This window comes from Emys orbicularis, chromosome 11, assembly GCF_028017835.1.
Source record: "Emys orbicularis isolate rEmyOrb1 chromosome 11, rEmyOrb1.hap1, whole genome shotgun sequence".
NCBI lineage: Eukaryota > Metazoa > Chordata > Testudines > Emydidae > Emys > Emys orbicularis.
Genome location: NC_088693.1, coordinates 31,958,108 through 31,980,923, shown reverse-complemented (window position 1 = coordinate 31,980,923; position 22,816 = coordinate 31,958,108). Strand labels below are relative to the sequence as shown.

The following is a 22,816-nucleotide window of genomic DNA, read 5'->3' as shown; positions in this document are numbered from 1 at the left end:
GGATTTATTCATTCCTTTCAGTCTAGATGGTATTTTGCTGAGCAATTGAAATGTTCTGTTAACACAGCCAATCTAGGCTAATTCAAATAACATAGCTTGTTTACTTGGGGCCAGATTCTGCCCAAGGTTCCCCATTAGAACCTTATTGAACTCAATGGGATTGCTAGTCAGAGTAGAATTTGGCTCTTTAATTTCATATGCTTATTATTTTATATCTTCTGAATTCCCTGAAAGAACTTTTATATTACCTACTTCTAAATCTTCTTCTGCATATTCCTTAAGAATGTAGCTGTTCTGACCAATATCTTGGCAAATTTAAATCTCTCTGTAGTCTTCTCTAGTATATTTCAGATAAGACAATGGTGCAAAAATCAGTATTGTATGGATGTACTTCTTTCTTCTATATTGTCTTGCTTTTCTTTTCTTGTCAGGAAATATTTTAGAGACATCCCCATGAGTGTTTGTTTTTTGTTTTAAATTTCCCTTTTACAGATTATTTTTCTCCTACAATTTCCTCTCTTGCTGTTTATTTTTTTATTTCTTCGCTGTCCACTTGTCTGCATATTTTAGCTGTTTTATCTTTTATGCTGTCTTCTGCAGAAACTCCTTGGTCAAGCCTACCCTTTTCTGACCCTCTAAATGCACTTATGCCCTCCCCCACACCCCATAAACACACAATGCTGTTTCTCCTTTTTTATACTAAATTGGTGTCCCTTGTGTAGAAATGTGACCAGTCCAACCATTATTGGCTTTTACCTATTGCAAAAGGGGCCTGAATAGCCTAAAAGCTGAGACTCTTATGACTGCAACAGTAATTCACAATGCAATGAGGTTCCCAATTTGTCCCTAGACATTTGGTGGCAGAATATTGAGTTGTATGCCAAAAGCAGCTACCTCTTTTCTTACTGGAGAGTCTGCTTTTTATACACCTCTACCCCGATATAATGCTGTCCTCGGGAGCCAAAAAATCTTACCGTGTTATAGGAGAAACCGTGTTGTATCGAACTTGCTTTGATCCACCGGAGTGCGCAGCCCCGCCCCCTCGGAGCGCTGCTTTACTGCGTTACATCCTAATTTGTGTTATATCGGGTTGCGTTATATCCAGGTAGAGGTGTACATAGAATATACTCCATGCTCCTCCTTTACTTTCATCTATTGTGCTTATCACACTCAAACCCTCAGAACCAAGAACTGAGCATGTTTAATTACCTTCCCTTGTCAGTCATGCTTCTATCTCATCTGTCTGCAAGAACTTGCTGTTGTATTGTCCATAAGAGTATGCCAGACCCCTCTTCTTAGGGTGATCACTTTCCCTATGGCCTTGTCTACAGTATGAAAAGGTGTGCTTTTAAAAACGAGGTAGCTAATATGTTTTAGAACTTGGGTGCACACAGAGCAAGTTGTAGTTTTTACATGTTTACCGGGGAAGATGAACCCTAGCAAGTTGAGGTGGACCCACTCACAAACTCTTTTCTCCTGACTGTTTTGTAGCATGACAATGTGGGTGAGGTAATATCTTTTATTGGACCAATTTCTGTTGGTGAGAGAAACAAGATTTCGAACTTACACAGAGCTCTTCTTCAGGTCTGGGAGACTAACTTAGTGTCACTGCTATATGCATTCAAGTTGATTGTCAGCATCAGCCTGCTGGATCTCTGGTTGCTCAAGAAGCTGATGTTATAAACATACATCCAGTGGGTATCATTAAAAACTGGGCATTTACTATTTGTAATAGTTAAATGTATTGCACTGTTTTGGGTGATTCTTATTCTACTGACAGAGGTGTTGTAAAGACAGTATCACAGTAAAGGTAAATATCATGGAGTGGTAAACACCCATTTTAAATACTGTCCTATATATCTGATATCAGGAAGTTCTGCACATTTTACTGCTTGCAAATCATGGTATTCTGTTTCATTTTAAGACCTTAACCTTCATGAAGACATATCCTACTTCTGTGCCTAGTATTTGAAAGGAAGATAAAGACATTTATCCTCTTTATATCATATTTAAATCACTAAATATCTAGGACCAGATTCTGACCTTGAGTAAGCAGAAGCAGCTCCACTGAAACGAGTTGCACAGGATATAAGTACCTGTTTTATAGTGTTTTAAGTATCATGAGTCACAGTGTTGCATATAGGGTAAAGACGTGGCAAAAGCCCTACAGCTACTGAAGCAGTCAGACCAGTCTTGACAAGCCCATAATAGAAATGCAAACACTATGATTGACAAATAATTAAAACTTCATTTGTTCTAAATGCTGTGTTTAATAACTATCGCAAATGGCAAATAGCTCCACCCTCGTGTAAATTCAGCCCAGGTGTATCACAAGTATGATTAGCAGTCCATACAATTAATTCCAATAAATCCTCTTAAAACAACAAATTTTGGGATTTCAGCATAGAAATCTCAATTCTTTTCAGGCTCCTATTGTTTCAGTAATATGATTACTGTTCAGTAGTCATGATAAAAAGCTACTTAACTATACCAAACCTCTGATATATTTCTTTTAAAAAGTAAGTAAAGAAAAAAACTTCTTTCTAAAGATGCTTTCTTAGACATTCCCATTACTATTGTAACCTAAAAGTATTGTCACTTTGTTCTCTCCAGACACCCTGATGCTCTGCTCTTCAACGTGTCTGCATATTGCAGTGTAAATTATTTTCCTTTCCTACTGGTCTGACACTATCTCATTCTCCCTACGACCTCTTCAGTGCTCCATGTATCTGTATCTATCTAGTTTACACACAACTCATCCTTGCTTTCAAGGTGCTGTTCAACTTCTCTGTCCCTGCCTACATCTTATACCTTGTTTCTCCCTACCCTCTACTCTTATATCTTGCACTCTGCCAATACTTGCCTTTATGCTTTTTGCCTTTGCCCTAAGTGCATCCATGCCTTTTTTTTCCACATTGCCCCTTACATCTGACATGACATCCCTGTCTTAATGTTCCAAGAGTCTTCATACTTAGAGTCCCTCCTTAAAGCAAATACACTTGTTTGGCTAGCTTTCAAAGCCTCATCTATCACATTTGAAAATCTGTTCTTTGAAGTTTCAATATATATTTCACATCTCCTGTATTTTTGTCACCTTGTTGCTACCTTCTCTTGTCTGTTGTTTCCTGTTCTTGCCTATTACAGATTGTAAGCGCTTTGACGCAGGGGCCATCTCTTCCTTCCTGGAAATGCCATGCAACTTTATAGTACTAAGCAATAGAAACACTATACTAGTTAATAGCCCTTAACTAGTTAATAGCCCTTAACTACAGTCCCTTTCAAAGACAGACTTGTAGGCTCCATTCCATGCCCCTCCCCTCAGCACCCCTTGGCATTTAAGTCCAACATGGAAGTGAGAAGGCAACCAGCCCCTCGTTCAAAATAGAGTTTGCAGTCTGACACAGACAAACATAGAGGGGCCACAATATCAAACAAAATTAATATGATTTACAAAGACAGATTAACCAAATTGTCATAGCACGATTATTGAAATACCTTGATGGAGCTTATTGTAGGTTTTATTGTTTTCAGGCTTGTTAGAACATACGTTCTCTGTGTGGTCACCCAATTATCTAGGCCTGAATTTGGCAGTTACACAAAGAATCTCTCATATCGTCCTTAAAATTGATGACATTATGTGTTCTCGCATTCAGTGGGATACAGGTCTCTAAAATATCAATGATGTATCCTTGACAGATGTGGTTAATTTATTCATTTTCTAGTTCCTCTTTCTTCTGTCCGAAGAACATCAGGAGAATAAGGTGCATTAGAGAATTGCTGATATTAGTCAAGACCATGTCAAGAAGAGATGGATGATGTAACAAATTAAAAATTACCCATTAATAAAGTTTTTATCTTCTCTCTAGAAACCAAGAAAGAAAGCAGTAGAAAGCTCCAGCAATAGTGATAGTGATTCAGGCTCCTCTTCGGACACCTCAAGTGAAGGCATTAGTAGTAGTGACTCAGATGATCTAGAGGAAGATGAGGAGGAGGAGGAGGAGGAGGAGGAAGATCAAAGCATTGAAGAAAGTGAAGATGATGATTCTGATTCAGAGAATGAAGCACAACATAAAAACAAGAACAAGGTATGATAGCTGTATAGTGATTGTACGGCTAGCAATCTTGTTACTGAAAGTTACTCTTGAAAAATTAAACTCAGATTTGTATCAGCTGAGGCATTGTTCAAGAAGTAATACCTGGCAGGGAAGGGCATTTTCTGACAGTCAATGGCTTGCTCAGGGTAAAAAGCGCCCTTAACTCAGCTGGTTGTTAACTTCTAGGAAATGCGTGACCTGGAGGTAATTTTTATTATAAACTGGAAAATATATAATATATGTAAAGACAAATTAAGTACTTTGTGCTGTAAAGTTTAGTTGAACTGTATGTCACTATGGATACTGCATTCTGTTCATAGCTGCTCTTTACCCTACCCAGACCCAGTAAAGCAGGATGGGAATCTCAATATTCTGTTCCCACAATTCTGATGCGTATGGGCTATTCCTCTCTTGTCTGCAGTTTCCAGAGGCCATTCAAAGCTGTAGCACAGCTTCGTGTTAGCCAGATCCCCTTCTCTAGCCTACTGCCTGATCTTCTGCCTCTGTGGCAGCAGTCAAGTGGAGGTTCACTTTGCTCCCAAATTTTCTTTGACAGGTTGTTTTTTTATCTCTTTTTTCCCAGACAGTAGCAAAAGTAAGCAGCCTGTCTTTCTTTTCCCTCCTCTGGATCAAGCGCTGGGCTGTGGGATGGTCTCAGCCACCCAGAGCTGGCACTTCAGCGTCTCCCAGTGGGATTCTTCTGTCCCTGGCATGGCAGAGCTGTCATGCTAACTCCAAGCTAAATCCAAGTGGTGGGCTGCAAGGCAGCTTTTACAGGCTCTTCAGAAGGCGAATTGTGCCCTGCCAGTTCTGAGCCAGCCAGCCCTTCTACGGCAAGTGCATTGGCTGTGAGTTGGATAGGCACTTCAGGTCCCCCCCATACTCCAAGAAAGCACCACTCCAACACAGAAAAGCCCAATCTGTAGACACAAAGCAGAGCAGGGAGAGACTCCAATGACTAGGAGGACTTCAAGCAGCCAGTCCAGGGGGAAAGTCCCAGAGCAGAACAGGACCAGAAAGAAAAAACCTGTAAAGGGCTCCAGGTCTCCCTCTAAACTCCCTAGGGAGAGAAGCAGTGCTTGTACTCAGAGCTAGAATCAGGGAACTCTGGCAATGAAACCCCATTTTCCAGGTTGGGAGAATGGGACCCTGAGGGGGAGGGCATTGAGGAAGATTTATCTGAAGGGCTCAAGGCACTGCATAAAGCAAGCCACAAAAGGTCAGCCCTAGCCACAGCTGAATGGCAAGATCTGCAAAGAGGGCCAAAAGGCTAAAAATTTCAAAAAGAGCAAAAAAGAAAGGAGAAAGGATTTAAAAAACCAAAAACTAAGAGGTATTTGTCCTCTGACTCAGACGCCTCAGTCTCTACTGAGGAAGGGGAGCGCTCAGATTCAGGCTCTGAGCAGGACATGGTAAAAATACAAGAAAGGTTTTTTTCCCTCATAAAATGTTTGAAACAGTGTGCAGAAAGGTTGCAGGCACGATCCAGATCCAACCTGAGCAAGTGCTAGAGGGCAATCCTAAAGGCAAATACAGTTTAGGGGGGAAAAAAAATTAGTGGAGATATCCTATCTCCTAGAGCTGGAAGGGACCTTGAAAGGTCATCGAGTCCAGCTCCCTGCCTTCACTAGCAGGACCAAGTACTGATTTTTGCCCCAGATCCCTAAGTGGCCCCCTCAAGGATTGAGCAGGGGTCCCGGAGGGGCAGTCAGGAAGGAGGGGGGGGTGTTGGATGGGGCAGCAGGGGGCAGTCAGGGGCAGGGGTTCCGGGGTCGGTCAGGGGACAGGGAGAAGGGGTGATTGGATGGGGGCAGGGGTCCCGGGGGGGCAGTCAGGAATGAGAGGAGGGGTTGGATGGGGCAGGGCAGTCAGGGGCAGGGGGTCCGGGGGCGGTCACGGGACAGGGAGGGGTGGATGGGGCAGGGGTCCCGGGGTGTGTGTGTCAGGGGACAGGGAACAGCGGGGGTTGGATGGGGCAGGAGTCCCGGGGGGACCGTCAGGGGGCGAGAAGCAGGGGCGGTCAGATAGGGTGTGGGGGCCAGGTCACGCCTGGCTGTTTGGGGAAGCACAGCCTCCCCTAACCAGCCCTCCATACAATTTCGGAAACCCGATGTGGCCCTCAGGCCAAAAAGTTTGCTTGCCCCTGGTTTAGCCAGTGTGGCTGCTCTGAGAAATCTGGATACCTGAGGGTTCTCTCAGGGAACCAGAGGATCTTGTGAATATGACACTATGTTGACACCTGGCACTGTTGTGGTGGGCTGAAATCCCTTGTCTACATCTTCATAAAGCAAGTCCAGGATAACTGGGATACCAGGATCCTTGGGATTTTTGTTGTTTGTATTCTTGACACCATGAGCTAAACCTAGTCCAGACAGAGGAGTAGGCCTTTAGTGTTGAAGCTCGGCTGCAGGAGACTACAGTTCCAATCGCTTTGGAAGATCACCTCAGTGCAAGCTAACACTTTCCTTTCAGTAACCATGCTGTGAGTTGTAAATGGTCTGGATGAAGAAATGGGCCTGGGTAAACGATGCCTGGTCTCATTGGTAGCTGAAGTGAGGGTTCCAATTTCAGTACTATCAGATTAGAAGACCATGTCTCTTTGGCCAGTGTGGCGCTACCACTATTACCTCTTCTATATGAGCACTGAAGTTCTATATCAAGCGCACCTAATTGACAAGAAGATCGGGCTCCTTGTTTGTCACTTTTCATGTGAAGGGCTCACGTATCTAAGTTATTACTAGCTAGATGGATCAAGCTATGCATCATAAAGGCATATAGTGCGTCAGGTGCTCGATCTGTGGTGACTTTGTGGCGGAAAGAGCTTGTGCTTCTACCACAAGAGATCTGCAGAGCAGTAAAGTGGTCTTCACCGGTTAACATCTTTATTAGACACTACAAAGTGGACTTCATGTCTTCTGCAGAAGCCTCCCTTGGCAGTAAGGTGCTGCATGCAAGGATTCAGTAATAGCATTGCCAGTTAATTCCAGGGGCTCTTCCTTATCTCATTCTGTATTTCCTATCCCTTTCTACGTCTGTTGGCTGTTCACTGCTTCCTATCTATATCTGCATCAGAATTGTGGGATACACTGGGCTTGCGGAATGGTAAATTTCTTACTTAATTATTTCCTTTCTGCTACAGCACTACCATCCCTGGCTGGCTTCCAAGCCAAGGGACAATGTTTAATTTTGGTAGTTATGCCTGTAGGCCATAGCCTACTGTACATAGTTTATTGGTTGGCTTTGAAGTTATTCTTACTAATCTTATTCTGTGAAGTTTTTACTCATTTTTCGAATGAATCATCAGGCAGCAGGTTGGAGAAGGGGGTATGGCTAGCACAGAGACTGTTACAGTTTTGAACTGCCTTGGGAAACTGCAGACAGAAGGGGAATAGCCCATACATATCAGAATTGTGGGGGAAGTTGGTAGGAGAAAGGAAATGAACAGGTAAGAAATTTACCATTCCATTAGGTTTATAATCAAGAATACATTTCAAAACAACTGATTTTTTTTTGGCCTTGTTTTTATGTTAAACAGTGACTTCCTATGGGGAAAAAGATCAAGCAATCAAATATATTGTAAGATTATTTTAAAATAAATTAGTTACCTTGTTTTGAGGAAATTGTAGTTGCTTTATGGAGATTAATTATATAACATTTCATTTGTCATCTTAAATATTTAATGGGCTAGTGTAATCTATATAATTTTGTAAAATATATTTTACAGGTGCTAATGCATAGTGGTGTAACAGACATGAAAGCAGATGGACAAAAAACACATGAAAAGTCCCAGGAAAAGAGAACACACCAGCAGATACCTCTTGTGTCTGATTCCCAGACTCCCTCGTCATTCCAATCCCAGCAGAAGCAGCCTCAGGTTTTGTCACAGCAGCTTCCCTTTATTTTCCAAAGCTCTCAGGCAAAGGAGGAATCTGTGAACAAACACACAAGTGTAATACAGTCTACGGGATTGGTGCCCAGTGTGAAACCTTTGTCTTTGGTAAATCAAGCCAAAAAGGAAACTTATTTAAAACTTATAGTTCCTTCTCCTGATCTACTGAAACCAGGGAATAAAAATACCTCTGAAGAATCTAGCCCTTTAAACAGTGATGTAAGATCAAAACGGGTGAGTAGAAATTACTGGCTTAGCAATACTTGACTTTGTTCTACAGCTGTAGTGTCCATATGCATGTCCTTCTTAACAAATGATAGCATTATGTTTCTCAAGCCCTTCGTTATAAAATCCGGATTTTGGGGGAGAATTATATTGGTTATTTTAAATTACACAGGACTTAATTTTGGCATATTTTTAAAAAATCTACTTGGATTTTTGAACGATGTTAATTAGTGAAGGTTATGTTTGTGAATGAGCACTAATAACACTTCTAAAGCTATCTGGTTGCCTTTTAGAACAGCTAATCTTAAGCCTTAGGTAAAAGGTTGTATGTAGGTATGTAGGTATGTATGTATTTATTTGCTGAATGTGTAATGTAAATTAGCAGTGCCTTTCAGTATTCTGAAACAATATCTTGGAAAAATCAACTCGTATCCTAACGAGTTCATGAAGTATCCACAGTAGTTGCTTCTCAGAACATACTTGGTTTCAAGGTTGATTAGTCTCATATTCTGCTGACACTGGTCTCTTACAAGTCCATTGAATGTCAGTAGAATGCCAGTGAAAGTGCCACACAAGGTTTACAGTAAGTCACTATGGCCCATATTGTGCAACCAGTGCTCATGCTGGTAAACTCTTAGGGTCAGATTTTTAAAGATATTCGGGTGCCTAGAAATGTAGATACGTGCCGAGTGGGATTTTTAAAGCATATAGGCCACTAACTTCTATTGATATCAGTGGGAGTTAGATGTCTAGTAGCTTTAACATATGTCATCCCCCATTGATATCAATAGAAGTTAGTGGCTACAGCACTTTAAAACTCCCACTAGTTACTTATCTATATTTTTAGGTCATGAATACCTTTAAAAATCTGGCCCTTAGTTCCACAAGTAACCATTGACTCCAGTGAGACTATTTGTGTGAATGCTCACCAGTGTAATGGGGGGAGCCATAACCTAGCACTAAGACAGCAATACAAGAATAATGTAGTGTGTTAGCATTAGGAGCGTGAGTCTCACCTGAAATCATTGTCCTAAACTAATGACATGGATATTTTCTGAAGGCAGCCCATGAAATGTTTGGCTCTCTTGGGAGCAGATTCCAGTCCTTAATCATTAGGTTGGATTTTTGCATTGGAGAACCCATGATAAATTAGCAAAGGCAAAAACTTGGGAGATTCTTCAAGCTCCAGTAGGGCTTTCAAACATTGACCTATGGGGGGGGGGGAGGGGCGAAAAGGACCGTAATACTAATAATAAAACAATAGAAACTCACGTTTTAAGGCGATGTTTAAGGTTTGACATACACTAAGGGCAAGTCTACATTTAAAATGCTGTACTGGCACAGTTGCAGCGCTTTAATGAAGACACTCTATGCCAAAGGGAGAGAGCTCTCCCGTCGGCATAGTTAATCCACCTCCCCGAGGGGCAGCACCTATGTTGGCGGGAGAAGCTCTCCCGCTGACAAAGAACCGTCTACATAGAGGGTTCGGTCGGTATAACTAAATTACTCAGGGGTGTGGATATTTTATGCCCCCGAGCAATGTAGTTATGCCAATATAGGTCTGTCGTATAGACCAGGCCTAAGAAAAGTAAGGGAATATTTTTTTCATATCTTCTATCTTGGCATCAGAATTCTGACGAGTCTGAAATACTATAATATCTTATTATCCTAAAAAAAAAAAAAAATAGGAGATGCTAAAGACAGTGTAAGTGCATCTGGAAGGGCTTCAGCTTGCTGGATTATGAAGGTTATAAACTTCCCGATTCTTTGTCAGCATGTAATGCAACAAAAGAAAGAAAGGGATTTTGTCATGCAGCTCCTATTAAGGAGTTGAGTGGCTAAAAATCAATGCACCACACTGAAAATGTACTCCTATGGGACAGTCAGGCCTGAGGATTTTTTCCTTTGCTTCTCGTGATTTCAGTCAGATTGTTAATGTAGTTTTAACACTTTCCATGTCTAGTGTGTAATCATGGCTTCTCATTAGTGTATGAATATTGCTTATATATATTCATTGATTATTTTCCCCTAGGGAAGGTGAGGTGGTATTATTGCCCTTAACAGAGCCATGAAAATAAATACAGTATAAGGTCTACAGTGAACCTCTGAGGAACCCTGATAAGGATTTAATTCTGGTTAAAATGGATGGAATGGGATTCCCTTTGGAGCCTATCAGTCCCGCTCCATGCACTCCAAAAGGGTTGTTGTTGAGTGACTTCAAGAGCGTCTTTGTTTCCCTAATTAAGGGATAATTATGCTGCCTTTGAGCATTTTCAGCCACTGCTGGTCTCTATAACAACAACCTGGTGTTCTAGCATAACACTTTTTGGAATGATCCCAGTGGTTCAACGTATTCTCATTGATTCCTGTGTCAAATTTTCCTGTTCCAGCCATCCCCTTTATCTCCTGTTATTTTTAGTAGCCATTATTGTATTCTGTGTTATATTTATTGTTTAAAATTTATAAATTGCCTAACAATTTGATTTGCATCCACTTGTATGACTTTTACTGTGTGTCAATAAGAAAACCAGGATTTTTACTTTAATTGCTATGGAAATCTTATAAATGCTACACTGGGCATGTCCTGTTTCATGTAATTTTTTTTCTATTGACTTGTTTTCATAAGAGGTAAACTCTCAGTTTCCAGTTATAACTGTAGCAGGTGATAAGAGTGAAAATAGCTCTCTAGACTGAAGTAGAAGCTTCAAAAGCTTGCACCATTGTTCCCATCAGCTTAATATCTTGAATCCCTGGGTCAGCCATCTTTCTTTATTTGATTTATCATGAAAAATCTAGGGAGAGTCTAGATGTCTTGATACCTGGTCATCTACCCAGCTCTCGAGCTACCTAGCCTCCCTCCCACCTACTAAAACTGCTTTTTGTGGATGCAAATTGTGAGGACTAAACAAATACAATTTTCTCTGTGAGATGCAGTCTTTTTTTATTTTATTTTTTTGCCTCTCTGTTTCTACAGGAACAGTATAAACAGACATTCCCAGCACAATTAAAGAAACAAGAATCCTCTAAGAACCTGAAGAAGATTATCACAGCTTTGTCAAGTCCAAAACCAACCTGTGGTTTACCAGCTCATCAAAAACACACATCTCAAGAAAACAACCATTCTAATCCATTCTTAACAAATGCACTTTTAAGTAATCACCAACCCAATGGAGTTATTCAGAGTGTCATCCAGGAAGCACCGCTGGCACTTACAACCAAATCTAAATCCCAGCCCAAGATAAATGAAAACATAGCTACTTCTAGCAGTGCCCCCTTTTCTTCACTAGGAAATGTAAGTACATGTGGGAAAAAAACATCTGGTAACCGGACACCTGTTATGCCCTCTACCTCTCCGGTGTTACCTGGTCTGGGAAAGGAAAAAGCCGTCAGCAATAATGCAATAACAGCAGTAAAAACACAGCACCGCCTTCATTCTTCAAAATCTTTAGTGGAACAATTTAGAGGAACAGATTCAGACATTCCTAGTAGTAAAGACTCTGATGACTCAAATGAAGAGGATGATGATGACGATGATGATGATGATGAAGACGATGATGAAGATGAAGATGATGAGGATTCTGATGATAGTCAATCAGGTTATTTGATTTTTCTACATAAAAAAATTAAAGATTTTATTCTAAATTTTGTATGAAGAAACACATATCCCACAACTCCTTGAGTTACTTTGTTCTGTATTGGTTCCAGTCATGTCAAAGCCTGGGTAAATTCACGATGATCTTGTAATGATACTAAAAGGCATCCTTTTAAAACATTTCTTAATAAATGTATCCACAGACTTGAGGAATGCTAGAATGACAAAAAGCTACAATGAACAATTCTCAGTGTGCTGTTGGTTGTCCGGTTGTAACCTGTATTTGTTACTGTTTTCCCACAGAGTCTGACAGTAATTCAGAGTCAGATACAGAAGGGTCTGAAGATGATGATGAGGATGACAAAGATCAAGATGAATCTGATACCGATACTGAGGGAGAGAAAACGCCACTGAAACTGAATAAAACATCTTCCTCTGTGAAAAGCTCTTCCATCAGTCTCACAGCTCACTCTACACCACTTAATCTCCAAGTAGTAAAGACTCCAAGCTCTGCTCCTGCTGCCTTATGTCCTGAATCCCAGTCACCAGTTTTTCTTGGGACGCCTTCTTCCACACTTACTCCAAGTACGCACTGTGGTATCTTACTGTCTTTTGTATAACAAAGTGTACTGTCTGAGAAACGTGTCTCGTAAATGTATTTCAGAAAGTGTAATCAAGATAATAGTGTCCATAATGTACAATGTTGCAATTGGATACTGACCTTCCTCTCCTTTGCCTGATCCATAGAGGTACTGATCACCTGCAACTTCCACTGAAGTCAAACAGAGTTGTGGGTACTCAGCACCTTTCAGGACCAGGACCTGAATGCTAAGGTCAATTTATATGATCTTTATATGGCATTTATATTCAAATCATCTGGGGTGATCATTACTCTCTGTAAGCATTCTGGGAGGCAATGTGACAACTGGTGGATAGAACACTAGACTGGGGCTCAGGATGTCTGGGTTCTGTTCTGGACTTTGGACAAATCACTTCATCTCCCTGTGCCTTACATTCTCCATCTGTAGAATGGAAATAATGATAATGACCTCCTTTCTAAAGTACTTTGAGATCTACGGTACAAGACCTAGGCAGTAGTATTTTTCTATTCCAGTTACATACTTGCCATTCTACATACTATAAACTGCACCAAAAACTGCCCATCTCACCCACTCTTCACAACAAGAGTATTGACTGTAGTGAGTTGTTGTATTACAAGTTTCATTATTTTTGCAAAATTCACAATAGACCATTTATTAATACATTTATGACACACTTTTAAATAAGTAAATTTTAAGTACACTTGGTGATGTATTATCTTTAACTTTTTTTGCGTAAATGGTCATTCCCTTACTTGCTAATTCATAATATTCAATAATTATCAAAATGAGTCTCTTGGCTGCTAATTAGCGAAGTGCTACTTACTTCTCATGAAAATAAATGTTTTTGTTTTGTTTTTTAAATAGGGGCATTGAATCAGAAACCAGTTTATCCTAATAGTTAGAGTGCAGTGAAATAAGAGTTGCTTGCTTAACCATTAACGAAAAGTTGTTTGCTATTATCCAGACTGGCTCTTTCAGTTAGATGCAAGCTTATTGGTTTTACAGTTTATAAAGATTTACTGTATCTTATGAATAACCTGAATTCTGATCCTGTGAAGTTTATATTGCTCTTCAGCATTCTGATTGGCTGGCACTAGTTTTATTTAATAACATAAGTTTACACACCGTGCAAAAAACTGGCATGCCCATGTTTGTCTGTATTTTGTTTATATATGGCACTGATGTACGTTTTATGTTAAATGTTTTCTTTAGTATATGGTATAACACTTTCTGCCTACTCAGATCCACCAATCTGGAATCAAAGGTTATTTTTTGTCCATCATATCATTAGTCAATCACCTAAAAAGATTTGTTTATCCTTGCTTTCCTGTATCCAGTCTCCACTGCTCCTCTGTCTTTAGTTTACTTGCATCAAAAGTGCACACTCTTAGAAAGCAGTGTCAATGTATTTATTTTTTTGCCCAAAGCTGGTACTCAGTGAGAAAGGACATATGAAATAAATGTAAATAAGACTGTAAATACTTTAATTTCTGATAAATTTGACATCTCTTCATTGCAAGGATGCCCACTTTTCATTGCCTACGGCAGAGAAGGAGGTACAGTAGAACCTCAGAGTTTCGAACACCTTGGGAGTGGAGGTTGTTTGTAACTGAAATGTTTGTAACTCTGAACAAAAGGTTATGGTGGTTGTTCAAAAGTTTACAACTGAACATTGACTTAATACAGCTTTAAAACTTTACCATGCAGAAGAAAAATGCTGCTTTCCCTTTATTTTTTTTTAGTAGTTTGTTTAACACAGTACTGTACTATATTTGCTCTGTGTGTGTGTGTATGTGTGTGTGTGTGTGTGTGTCTGCTGCTGTCCAATTGTGTACTTTACGTTCCAAATGAGGTGTGTGTAGTTGACTGGTCAGTTCGTAACTCTGATGTTCATATCTCTAAGGTTCTACTGTACTTACATCTCAGAAGTCTTTGACTGGAGAGAGCCTATTGGAAAAAGTAGTGGGTACAAATCAGTTGGTGTGGTCTTATACATGATGGATAAAATGTGTTTGCTCTTCTGGTTTGCGGATCTGAGTAATGGAATACATGTTTTCAGTAAATCAATTCTCTGTCATCTCATTGCTTTCCAATGTTAATCAATTAAACTCTATTTAAGGTACTTCAAAAAGGCGAAGAGTAACAGACGAACGAGAGTTGCGTATTCCTTTAGAGTATGGGTATGTTTTATATTTACTTGAACAGCATTTGGAATTTGTCTATATTTGTCTCTTGACTTTAATGTAAAATTAATAAATTAATGTTTATAAATTAGTTCAAGAAATGAGTGTTAACACACACCTATATTTACTATTACTACAGCTGGCAAAGAGAAACACGAATAAGGAATTTTGGTGGTCGCCTTCAAGGAGAAGTAGCATATTATGCACCATGTGGAAAGAAACTGAGACAGTATCCTGAAGTAGTAAAGGTACGTATTTTTTTCAATTTGTATGCATTCTGGTACCATTAAGCATGTGTACAATAAAAAAGTGCACTTCTTCCTCAAATAAAGTTCCTTGATACAAAATGTCTTGTGATGTGAGGCTAATGTACCTTAACCTGTTTCTAAATTGACCTCCTATAGAGGCATACCATTTGTTCAAAACATTTGACTCCTGACGTTAGCTGTACATCAAAGCTGGGTTGTAATTATTTAAAACCTGAAGTGGAAAAATATGTGATTTTTTCAGTATCTCAGCAGAAATGGAATAATGGATATTTCAAGGGACAATTTCAGCTTCAGTGCAAAAATAGGAGTGGGTGACTTCTATGAAGCCAGAGATGGACCGCAGGTATCCACTTTTTAAAAAGTAAAGTCTTTGATCCGAGGAGTAGTAACATAAATCTAGGTGAAGTAATTTTTACTACACGCTGGAGCATTGCCTGTTGTTAGTGAATTCATTCTTATAGTCGTACATAGTACTTTACAGTAGCTTTTGTTGAGAGTTGAGGGTCTGATCCTGGGAGGTGCTGAAAATCTACATCTCTCATTGACTTCAGCAGGAGGTTGTAGGTGCTCAGTATATCCCAAGATCAGCTCTGAAATTATAGTTGTCTAGTAAGAAGGAGCTTTGAGCTAAGTATTTTGTAAGAGAACATGTTCAGATACTACTTAGAGTAGAAATTTTTTCTTATTATGTTACACAGAACTTCTACAGCTATGGAGTTTGTATATGTGTGTATCATGTCTCTTTTTGTATTTTCATCCATCTAGGGTATCTAAAATACATCATACTTGAAACACGGGTATTTACTATGTAGAGAATATAGTATTAGCTTTTCTGAAGGATCCAGTTTTTATGCACAGTTGTACGAACAAACATTCTACTTGAGTGTGGCAGAACTCTGCTTTGCTTTATGTGGATAAAGTAGCCACTTCACAGAAGAATAAATTATGATTGAACTGTGTGACACCACCATCTATTTTGTCCAGTTTAGGGACTTTCATTTTTTCTTGTGATCTCATGTCAGTGAATATATTTACTACTTGTTAAAAATAATTCTTCCTTGGATATCACCACATGAATGTGGACAGACATCAAGAAAATGTGCTCTACAATTCCTGGAATTTCAAAACATCTTGCCTAGGCGGTTGAGTCCCTGTAGGAGTATACATTGTCTACAAAACATGCATAAATGTTTGTAATAAAACTGAAGCCATGCCAGATTGCTTACTTTGGGGTGGCATTGGCTAACTTCTGGCGCATTGAGGAAGCTAATGTTGTAGGCCCCTTGTACATCAGCCACTGTAAACCCACGGTTGAATAAATCAAGATCAATAAATCACGTAGGTATGTATCTTGCTATTGAACCTCAGTACTTTGATTTAAGTACCTACTAGTCTCCTGGACATCAGGTCAACCCCTCTTTTTCTTTTTTCTTTTTCTTTTTTCTTTTTCTTTTTCTTTTCCTTTTCCTTTTCCTTTTCCTTTGTCTGTTATATTCTTCCCATCTCACATGTCCCCACCCTTAGTTACTTCTTTCCACCCCTCTTACCTTCTATCTAGTGGGATGTACTGCACTCCCTGCCCTCCTTTGGGACTGCAAAGCTTCAGAAAGGAGGAACTGAGGAAGGGCCACAGTTCAGTCACAAGGCTGGGTAATGAATTATCCCAAACTTCTTCTAAATATCATTCAAGAATTCCAGTTTTTATTCTGCTCAGGTCAAAGCAGTTTTACTAAGAGAGAGAAAAATGTCATGAAAGGGGAGGCTAAAACAGAACAAGTAGGTATTAGCAAATACTATTCTGTTAGGGATGGTGGTATAGATGGCCTCAGCACTATTATCACACCCAGATCACACCTCCCCATAATACACTGTTAAAAGACATTGAGATTTCCAGTGGTCTCAGATTCCACATGTACATTTTTATGGATGGATTGTCCCCAGCGTATAACAGGTGGGCAAGAGGATAGGGGCACAAGAGGCCTCTTGCCTTGTGCACCCTTACAGGTAAAATGCTAAATACAATTGGGTATGCAAACACTGCTCTCTCCTAGCTCCACTGCTGGTTGGTCTAGAAGAGCTGTGACCTGGCCGTATCTTTCCTCCATACCTTATAGCAGAACTGGTAGGGTGCTGTGAAGGAGCACAGACCGTACCACATGGGAGGGTGGCAGAACAGGCTCTGCAATGTGCATGCCTCAGGAACTTCAAGAGAAGTTGTGGCTAGTTCATCCAGATTTCTTTCTAAAGTGTACCACTAAAGCATTGCTCCTCTCCTCCCCCCCCCCCCAACCCCTTGCTTCCAGTGTAGAAGCTAAACTGTGATGCTTGATATGTAACTAGATAATGCACATTGACTTAGTCAAAGACCAAATCCTGACAAGCAAACAGGAAGAATTTGCAGATTCCTCAGATTGAAACTCAAAGCTGCTACCTTCATCTTGGGTGGAGGAGGGAGCCATTTCAGAATCTTGGAAAGCCCTAGCAATATCTGCCTTCTGGAGATATTAGATTTATAGTGGATCCTGTACAGGATGTTTGTCTTTGGAGAACAATAATTATAGGTGAGTAATTTTATCCTTTAGTCACTAGGGAGATGCTTTTTTTATTGTAACATAGGTGTGCTTGGGATAACATCTTTGGTGAGAGTAATGTTGTTTGTTCACAGTAGCTACATTGTCATACATAATCATATAAGTTATTGTATATTTTCAAATTCTTACACTCTGTGTGTGTGTGTGTGTGTGTGTGTGTGTGTGTGTGTGTGAACACTATATGTATGTTGTCTTTTATATATGTCTATATATGTTTATGCTTACAAGCCCAGATCCTACTTCTAATTTTATTCTATACCTATTGGTACTTACAAAGCATGAGCCTAATGTATTTGGTGTTTAATGTGATTACAGAATCTCTATTCTGTGTCACTACCACCATTTTTCTTATAATTTATCTGTGTTGGAGGTAACTTGTGAGTGTTGTGTTACCTAACTTTAAAGTACGCCAATCAGCATTAGATACCATAGACTAATCTGATCCATTTCAAACTGAGGTCATGAGCATTTGCACTTTCCAGACATAACTGGCATGTGAATCTTATATTTACGTTTTTTCTTGATTTTATCTGAAATACCATTAAAACTGCAAACATTTTAAATAGTAAATCTGGATTTTTTTTAACTAGAGGCTTAGGTTGTCTATTAAAATCAACCCACTAGATTTAGCAGATTTGTTTTTACATCTATGTTTTTAATGACAAAAATAAACTTTAGCATTCCTCATTGGCATTTTTATTACATGTGGCATCAGTCCAGCTTTTGAATCAGGTAATTTTTAGTGTGTATATTTTTGTTTTTCTATTCTAATCCATATATTTTTTTAAATATGGAATTAAAGAGAATATATTGCCTAAAAACCTAGTATGATTAAGCAGCTCTAAAATTATATTTATACTTTATGTATCAGATTTTGATTCATTAGATTACTATGTAAACATTTGAACTAAACTGATAACAGCTAACATACCATTTACAGTAAGTCAAACAAAAAATTAAACTAGTACTTAATGAAAATGGTATCTGTACGTAGGTTACTGAAATTTAGTGTCCTGTTGTAATAATGAAAGTGCCAATACTTCATCTATATCTTTATTGGTTTCGAAAATTATCAGTTTTATTCCAGGAATTTGCTCATCAAATAGTTTTTTTTTCTGCTGATTCCTCCACTTTCTACGGTTTTGGGCCTTTTACTGCTACTTTTCACATTCTTCTCTCTGCCTTTCTTTGAGTTCTCTGGCATATCATAATCCAGGTTATTGTATCTGTCTCATCTGATTGTGAGCATTGCAAAATTCAAATTGAAAGATGGAAAAAGATGCATGGAAAACTATTTATGGTTTTGATCCTGCACTCACTGAAATCAGCAGAATTCTTGTCAGTGACTTCAGTGTGATAGATTTTCTGAAGTTTTTCTTGATATGAAAAATAATTTTAGTTTTACAAAGTGATTTGGAGGTATTTTCAGTCGTTTTTTAATAAAAGCCAGAAGCACTATATCAATCCTAAATTTGGAATAAATGATAACTTCAGGTAACTATATTATAAAATTCAGAACATGGTTTGATGAGTTGTAGACTGTAGAACATTCAATCTAAATTTTCCAGGTTGAAATCCACCTAAATTTTCCTACTATATTGACAATGACATTTCTTAATGCTTTTCAGTACAGTGAATTTAAAAAAAGAATTTGAAAGCATAGTAATCTCCTAAAGTTTCTTTTAGCTCAATCAGAGATTTTTTTCCTAATTGAAAACAAAGAATATTTGAGGTACATAATGAAGGATTTCTATATTATGAAAGGAACTGATATACACCTCTACCCCGATATAACGCGACCCGATATAACACGAATTCGGATATAACGCGGTAAAGCAGTGCTCCGGGGGGGTGGGGCTGCGCACTCTGGTGGATCAAAGCAAGTTCGATATAACGCGGTTTCACCTATAACGCGGTAAGATTTTTTGGCTCCCGAGGACAGCGTTATATCGGGGTAGAGGTGTAATTGTCATTTACAGTACATTTTTAGACTGGTACCAATTTTCTAAAAAAAAAAGGGGGTACAGAACTCCTATTTTTCTAGTTTAAGATTAACAGGGACTTGAGCCAAGCTACTTCATGAAAGTATTAATAGATATATGGAATAAGTTATAGAGGTAAGTAACTGAAATATATAATATTAAGGATAGAAACCATCATTCATCCTTATCTGTGGAATCTCTACCTTCTTGCCATAATTAAGGAATTAAAAATGCCTGTTTGTTTTTCTATGGAAAAAGAAGGGAGGGATAGCAAAGAAGTGAGATTAAGATGTGTTTTTAAAATGTAAACTTGTTGGGTTGAAGGAACTTTTTCTTCTTTGAGTGCTAGTCCAGATACATACTCCATAGTTGGTGAGCGCACATCTCATGTATATGTGTTAGATATTGCCAATTAGACAATTCTCTATGGGGGGGTGACACATAGGACCTTCCTCTCCATGTATTGCCATGCCTCAGTTCCTTTTCTACTGCTCATGGTATATGTCGGAGCAACTCTTCTCAAATTTACCTCCGCTTTGGCTATTTAGTGTTGTGAGTTTAGTCAGATAGGTGCACATGGAAGCCACAGGGAGAGAGAGGCCCTTCCCCAAGGTTGCAGGTGGTGTGGGACACTATGCTCAAGCACAGCAATTCCCCAGGCTTTAAGAACTGCCCATCATGCGAAGCAGTTGTGTTTCTGAATGACGGACACGTGAGGTATCTGTTTTTGTCTCAAGAAGGACATACCTGGGGGTACTGTGAAATCTCCAGGTCCTTCTTGAAGTGGACCCAGCACTTCATGCCTGAGGCTTTTCTCATGGAGCAGGCAGTGAGGTTGGACTCCAACTCCAGATTCCAGGCATCTAGGCCCACAGGGGAACAAAGGTTGTTGAAATCGGCCCCAGCGTATACTTTAAAACTGTCTGAAGCTGCCTTGTCTGGAAGACATACAGGATAAGTCTACACAGCAACTAGACACCGGTGGCTGGCTCATGCTAGCTGACTTGGGCTCACAAAACTTAGAAAAAGTTCCCTGAGCACCAGAGCTTGCACCCACCACCCCGAGTTGCCACAGCTATATAAGCCGCCTTGGTACCAAGAAGTCAGAGTGGTCACTGGCTACCTCAGTACCTGGTAAAAGTTTGATTTTGGTACTGGCCATCCTGATGCTTTCAGCATGCTTTCAGGTACCTGCGCAGTCACTGCCACACCAACTTGCTGGGGCTCCACCACTCAGGGCCTCATCTCTGGGGCCTGCACTTATATATGTCACACTTATTCCTGATGCTTTCCAGATTCCTGGACCCAGTGGCCTCAATGTTTCCAGCACCCAGTCATGTCCCCCCTGCACTCATGGGACGGGCACAATCTTTTCCAGAGGACTGCTGTCTTGTCCTCTGACTCAAGACAGCCAACAGCTGTCCCCAGCCTGATCCCAGGACTCAGCAGTCTTGATCTCTCCCAAGGAGTCAAAAGGTGTGTACCCATAACTAAGGGGAGAGCCTGATACTGCTATGATGCAGTATGAGGATCACCGGTTTTAGACACCGAGGTGTCTCCATGTTTTTTAATTTTGGAATGTAGAGCAGGTGGCCCCATGGGGATCGTCGTACTATCTGAATCCGCAGGTTAAGACCCTCACCCATGCAACTGAGGCTAGACCCATCCCTGCTGCATCCCCAGGGCCACCCAGTGGCCTCAGTGCAGAAGACCCAGGATGAAGGTGGACTGACATGTTCACAAAACGCTGTATATTGGTGCAGGCTGCTAGGGACAATGCAAGATTCACATGATCTGTGTTGCAGTCCATACTTTGATGTCTCTTAGACGACTCGGGTGACAGGAAACTGCTTGGGAGTCACAAATATGCATACAGACTAGCACTCTAAGAAGAAAAAGAGAGTACACACCTTTATGTGTGATGAATGAAGAACTGACGTTCTTCGAGAAGCCAGGTAGCTAGGTCTGGATGACAAGGGGATTGTCTCCTAGAAGCTGGGACTGGACAATATGATCACTCAATAAATTGCCCTGGTCTTTCATTTCCTCTCAAGCATTTGGCACCAGCCACTGTCGGAAGACAGGATATTGGGCTAGATGGACCATTGGTTTGACCCAGTATGTGTAGTCTGTATACATATTCCACTACCTACCTCTGTGCCTGCTACTTCAGAGTCCTGAGACCACAGAATGCCCTTGTGGAATGGTGCATGCATTACCCTTAGGGGTACTGCTGACAAGAAAATTCTCCAACGTGTGTACGCTGGACATGCACTCACCAACTGTGGAATGCATATACAGATTACACACCTTGAAGAACATTTGTTACTGTAAACATAAGTAACCTCATTTTCCGGTTCCTAAAACCTCTTATGTTGTGTTACAGCTGTGAAATACGTACTTTGATGATATCATTCAGATTACTTTTATCCACTACCTGGGAATAGGTCTTCTGCTGTGTCTGTTTAAAAACAAAAAAGAGATGTATGTCTATAGATATATAGATGCTGGTTAGTGTTCTGAATGCAAGACTGGGTCCCAGGAACTCTGGTCCTGATTCTCAGGTGTGTTAGAGCATCACAAGACATAGGGGGTTAGTCTTGCATATGAGTAGTGTCAAGGCTGGTAGGAGTGATGGGATAGAATGATTTGCACTTCAGCAATCCTCAGCTATATAACAGCCCTAAGAGTCGATTACTAGCTAAAATAAGTTAGAGTAGCCTTGAGGCTGTTCTAACATGGACTATAGCTATGTCTTCACTGCAAAAAAGTGTGCTTTTACATTGATTTTGCTATCTTGATGTAAAATCTTAGTGGAGACAAGGCCTGTAATTTTGAAGATACCACTGAAAGCTGGTACTAAACTATGTAGGAGTCTAAATGGAATAGCCAGATTCCTGTTTTTGAATAAACAATGGTTCCCAGAATTCAACAACTTCTAAAATGATTGAAATTTACAATGAGATTTTGGCTGTCTTTTTCCCAATCTATGTTTACTCATCCAACATTCTTCGATGCTTCAAGAAGACCAGAAAAAGAGAGTTCCTTTAGACTCTTGTTCTAAAACAATGTCATGTCCTGCAAATATCTCCTGTTCTGCATTCTAAAAAACTGAATAAAATAGATACAGGAGCAGAGTATCATCTGATGTAAATCAACATTCCTTTTGTTATGGTAATATGTTGATTTACACCAGTGGAAAAATCCTGTCCATAGAATCAAATGTGGTATGGAAAGGCGGAATCCATATGGCTTTCCTTACCTTTGATGATGAAGGATTTTTCAAAGGTTAATGTATTTGAATGTAGTGTCCCTCAGTTTGTGGAAACAGTACAAAAGGAGAGCAAACACCAGTACAGCACAGACTGGACTACCCTTGAACCATGATT

At 39.8% G+C, this 22,816-nt stretch overlaps 1 protein-coding gene across 1 annotated transcript in view; it reads left to right on the top strand.

The window, feature by feature from the left end:
* Positions 1-22,816, top strand: part of BAZ2B (bromodomain adjacent to zinc finger domain 2B) — a 278,152-nt gene that overhangs the window by 160,663 nt on the left and 94,673 nt on the right. The window contains exons 7-13 of the mRNA XM_065413148.1: positions 3,867-4,085; positions 7,819-8,217; positions 11,183-11,804; positions 12,104-12,397; positions 14,522-14,582; positions 14,725-14,833; positions 15,096-15,197. Of these exons, the coding sequence (XP_065269220.1) occupies positions 3,867-4,085; positions 7,819-8,217; positions 11,183-11,804; positions 12,104-12,397; positions 14,522-14,582; positions 14,725-14,833; positions 15,096-15,197 (1,806 nt within the window). The remainder of the gene's footprint in view (positions 1-3,866; positions 4,086-7,818; positions 8,218-11,182; positions 11,805-12,103; positions 12,398-14,521; positions 14,583-14,724; positions 14,834-15,095; positions 15,198-22,816) is intronic.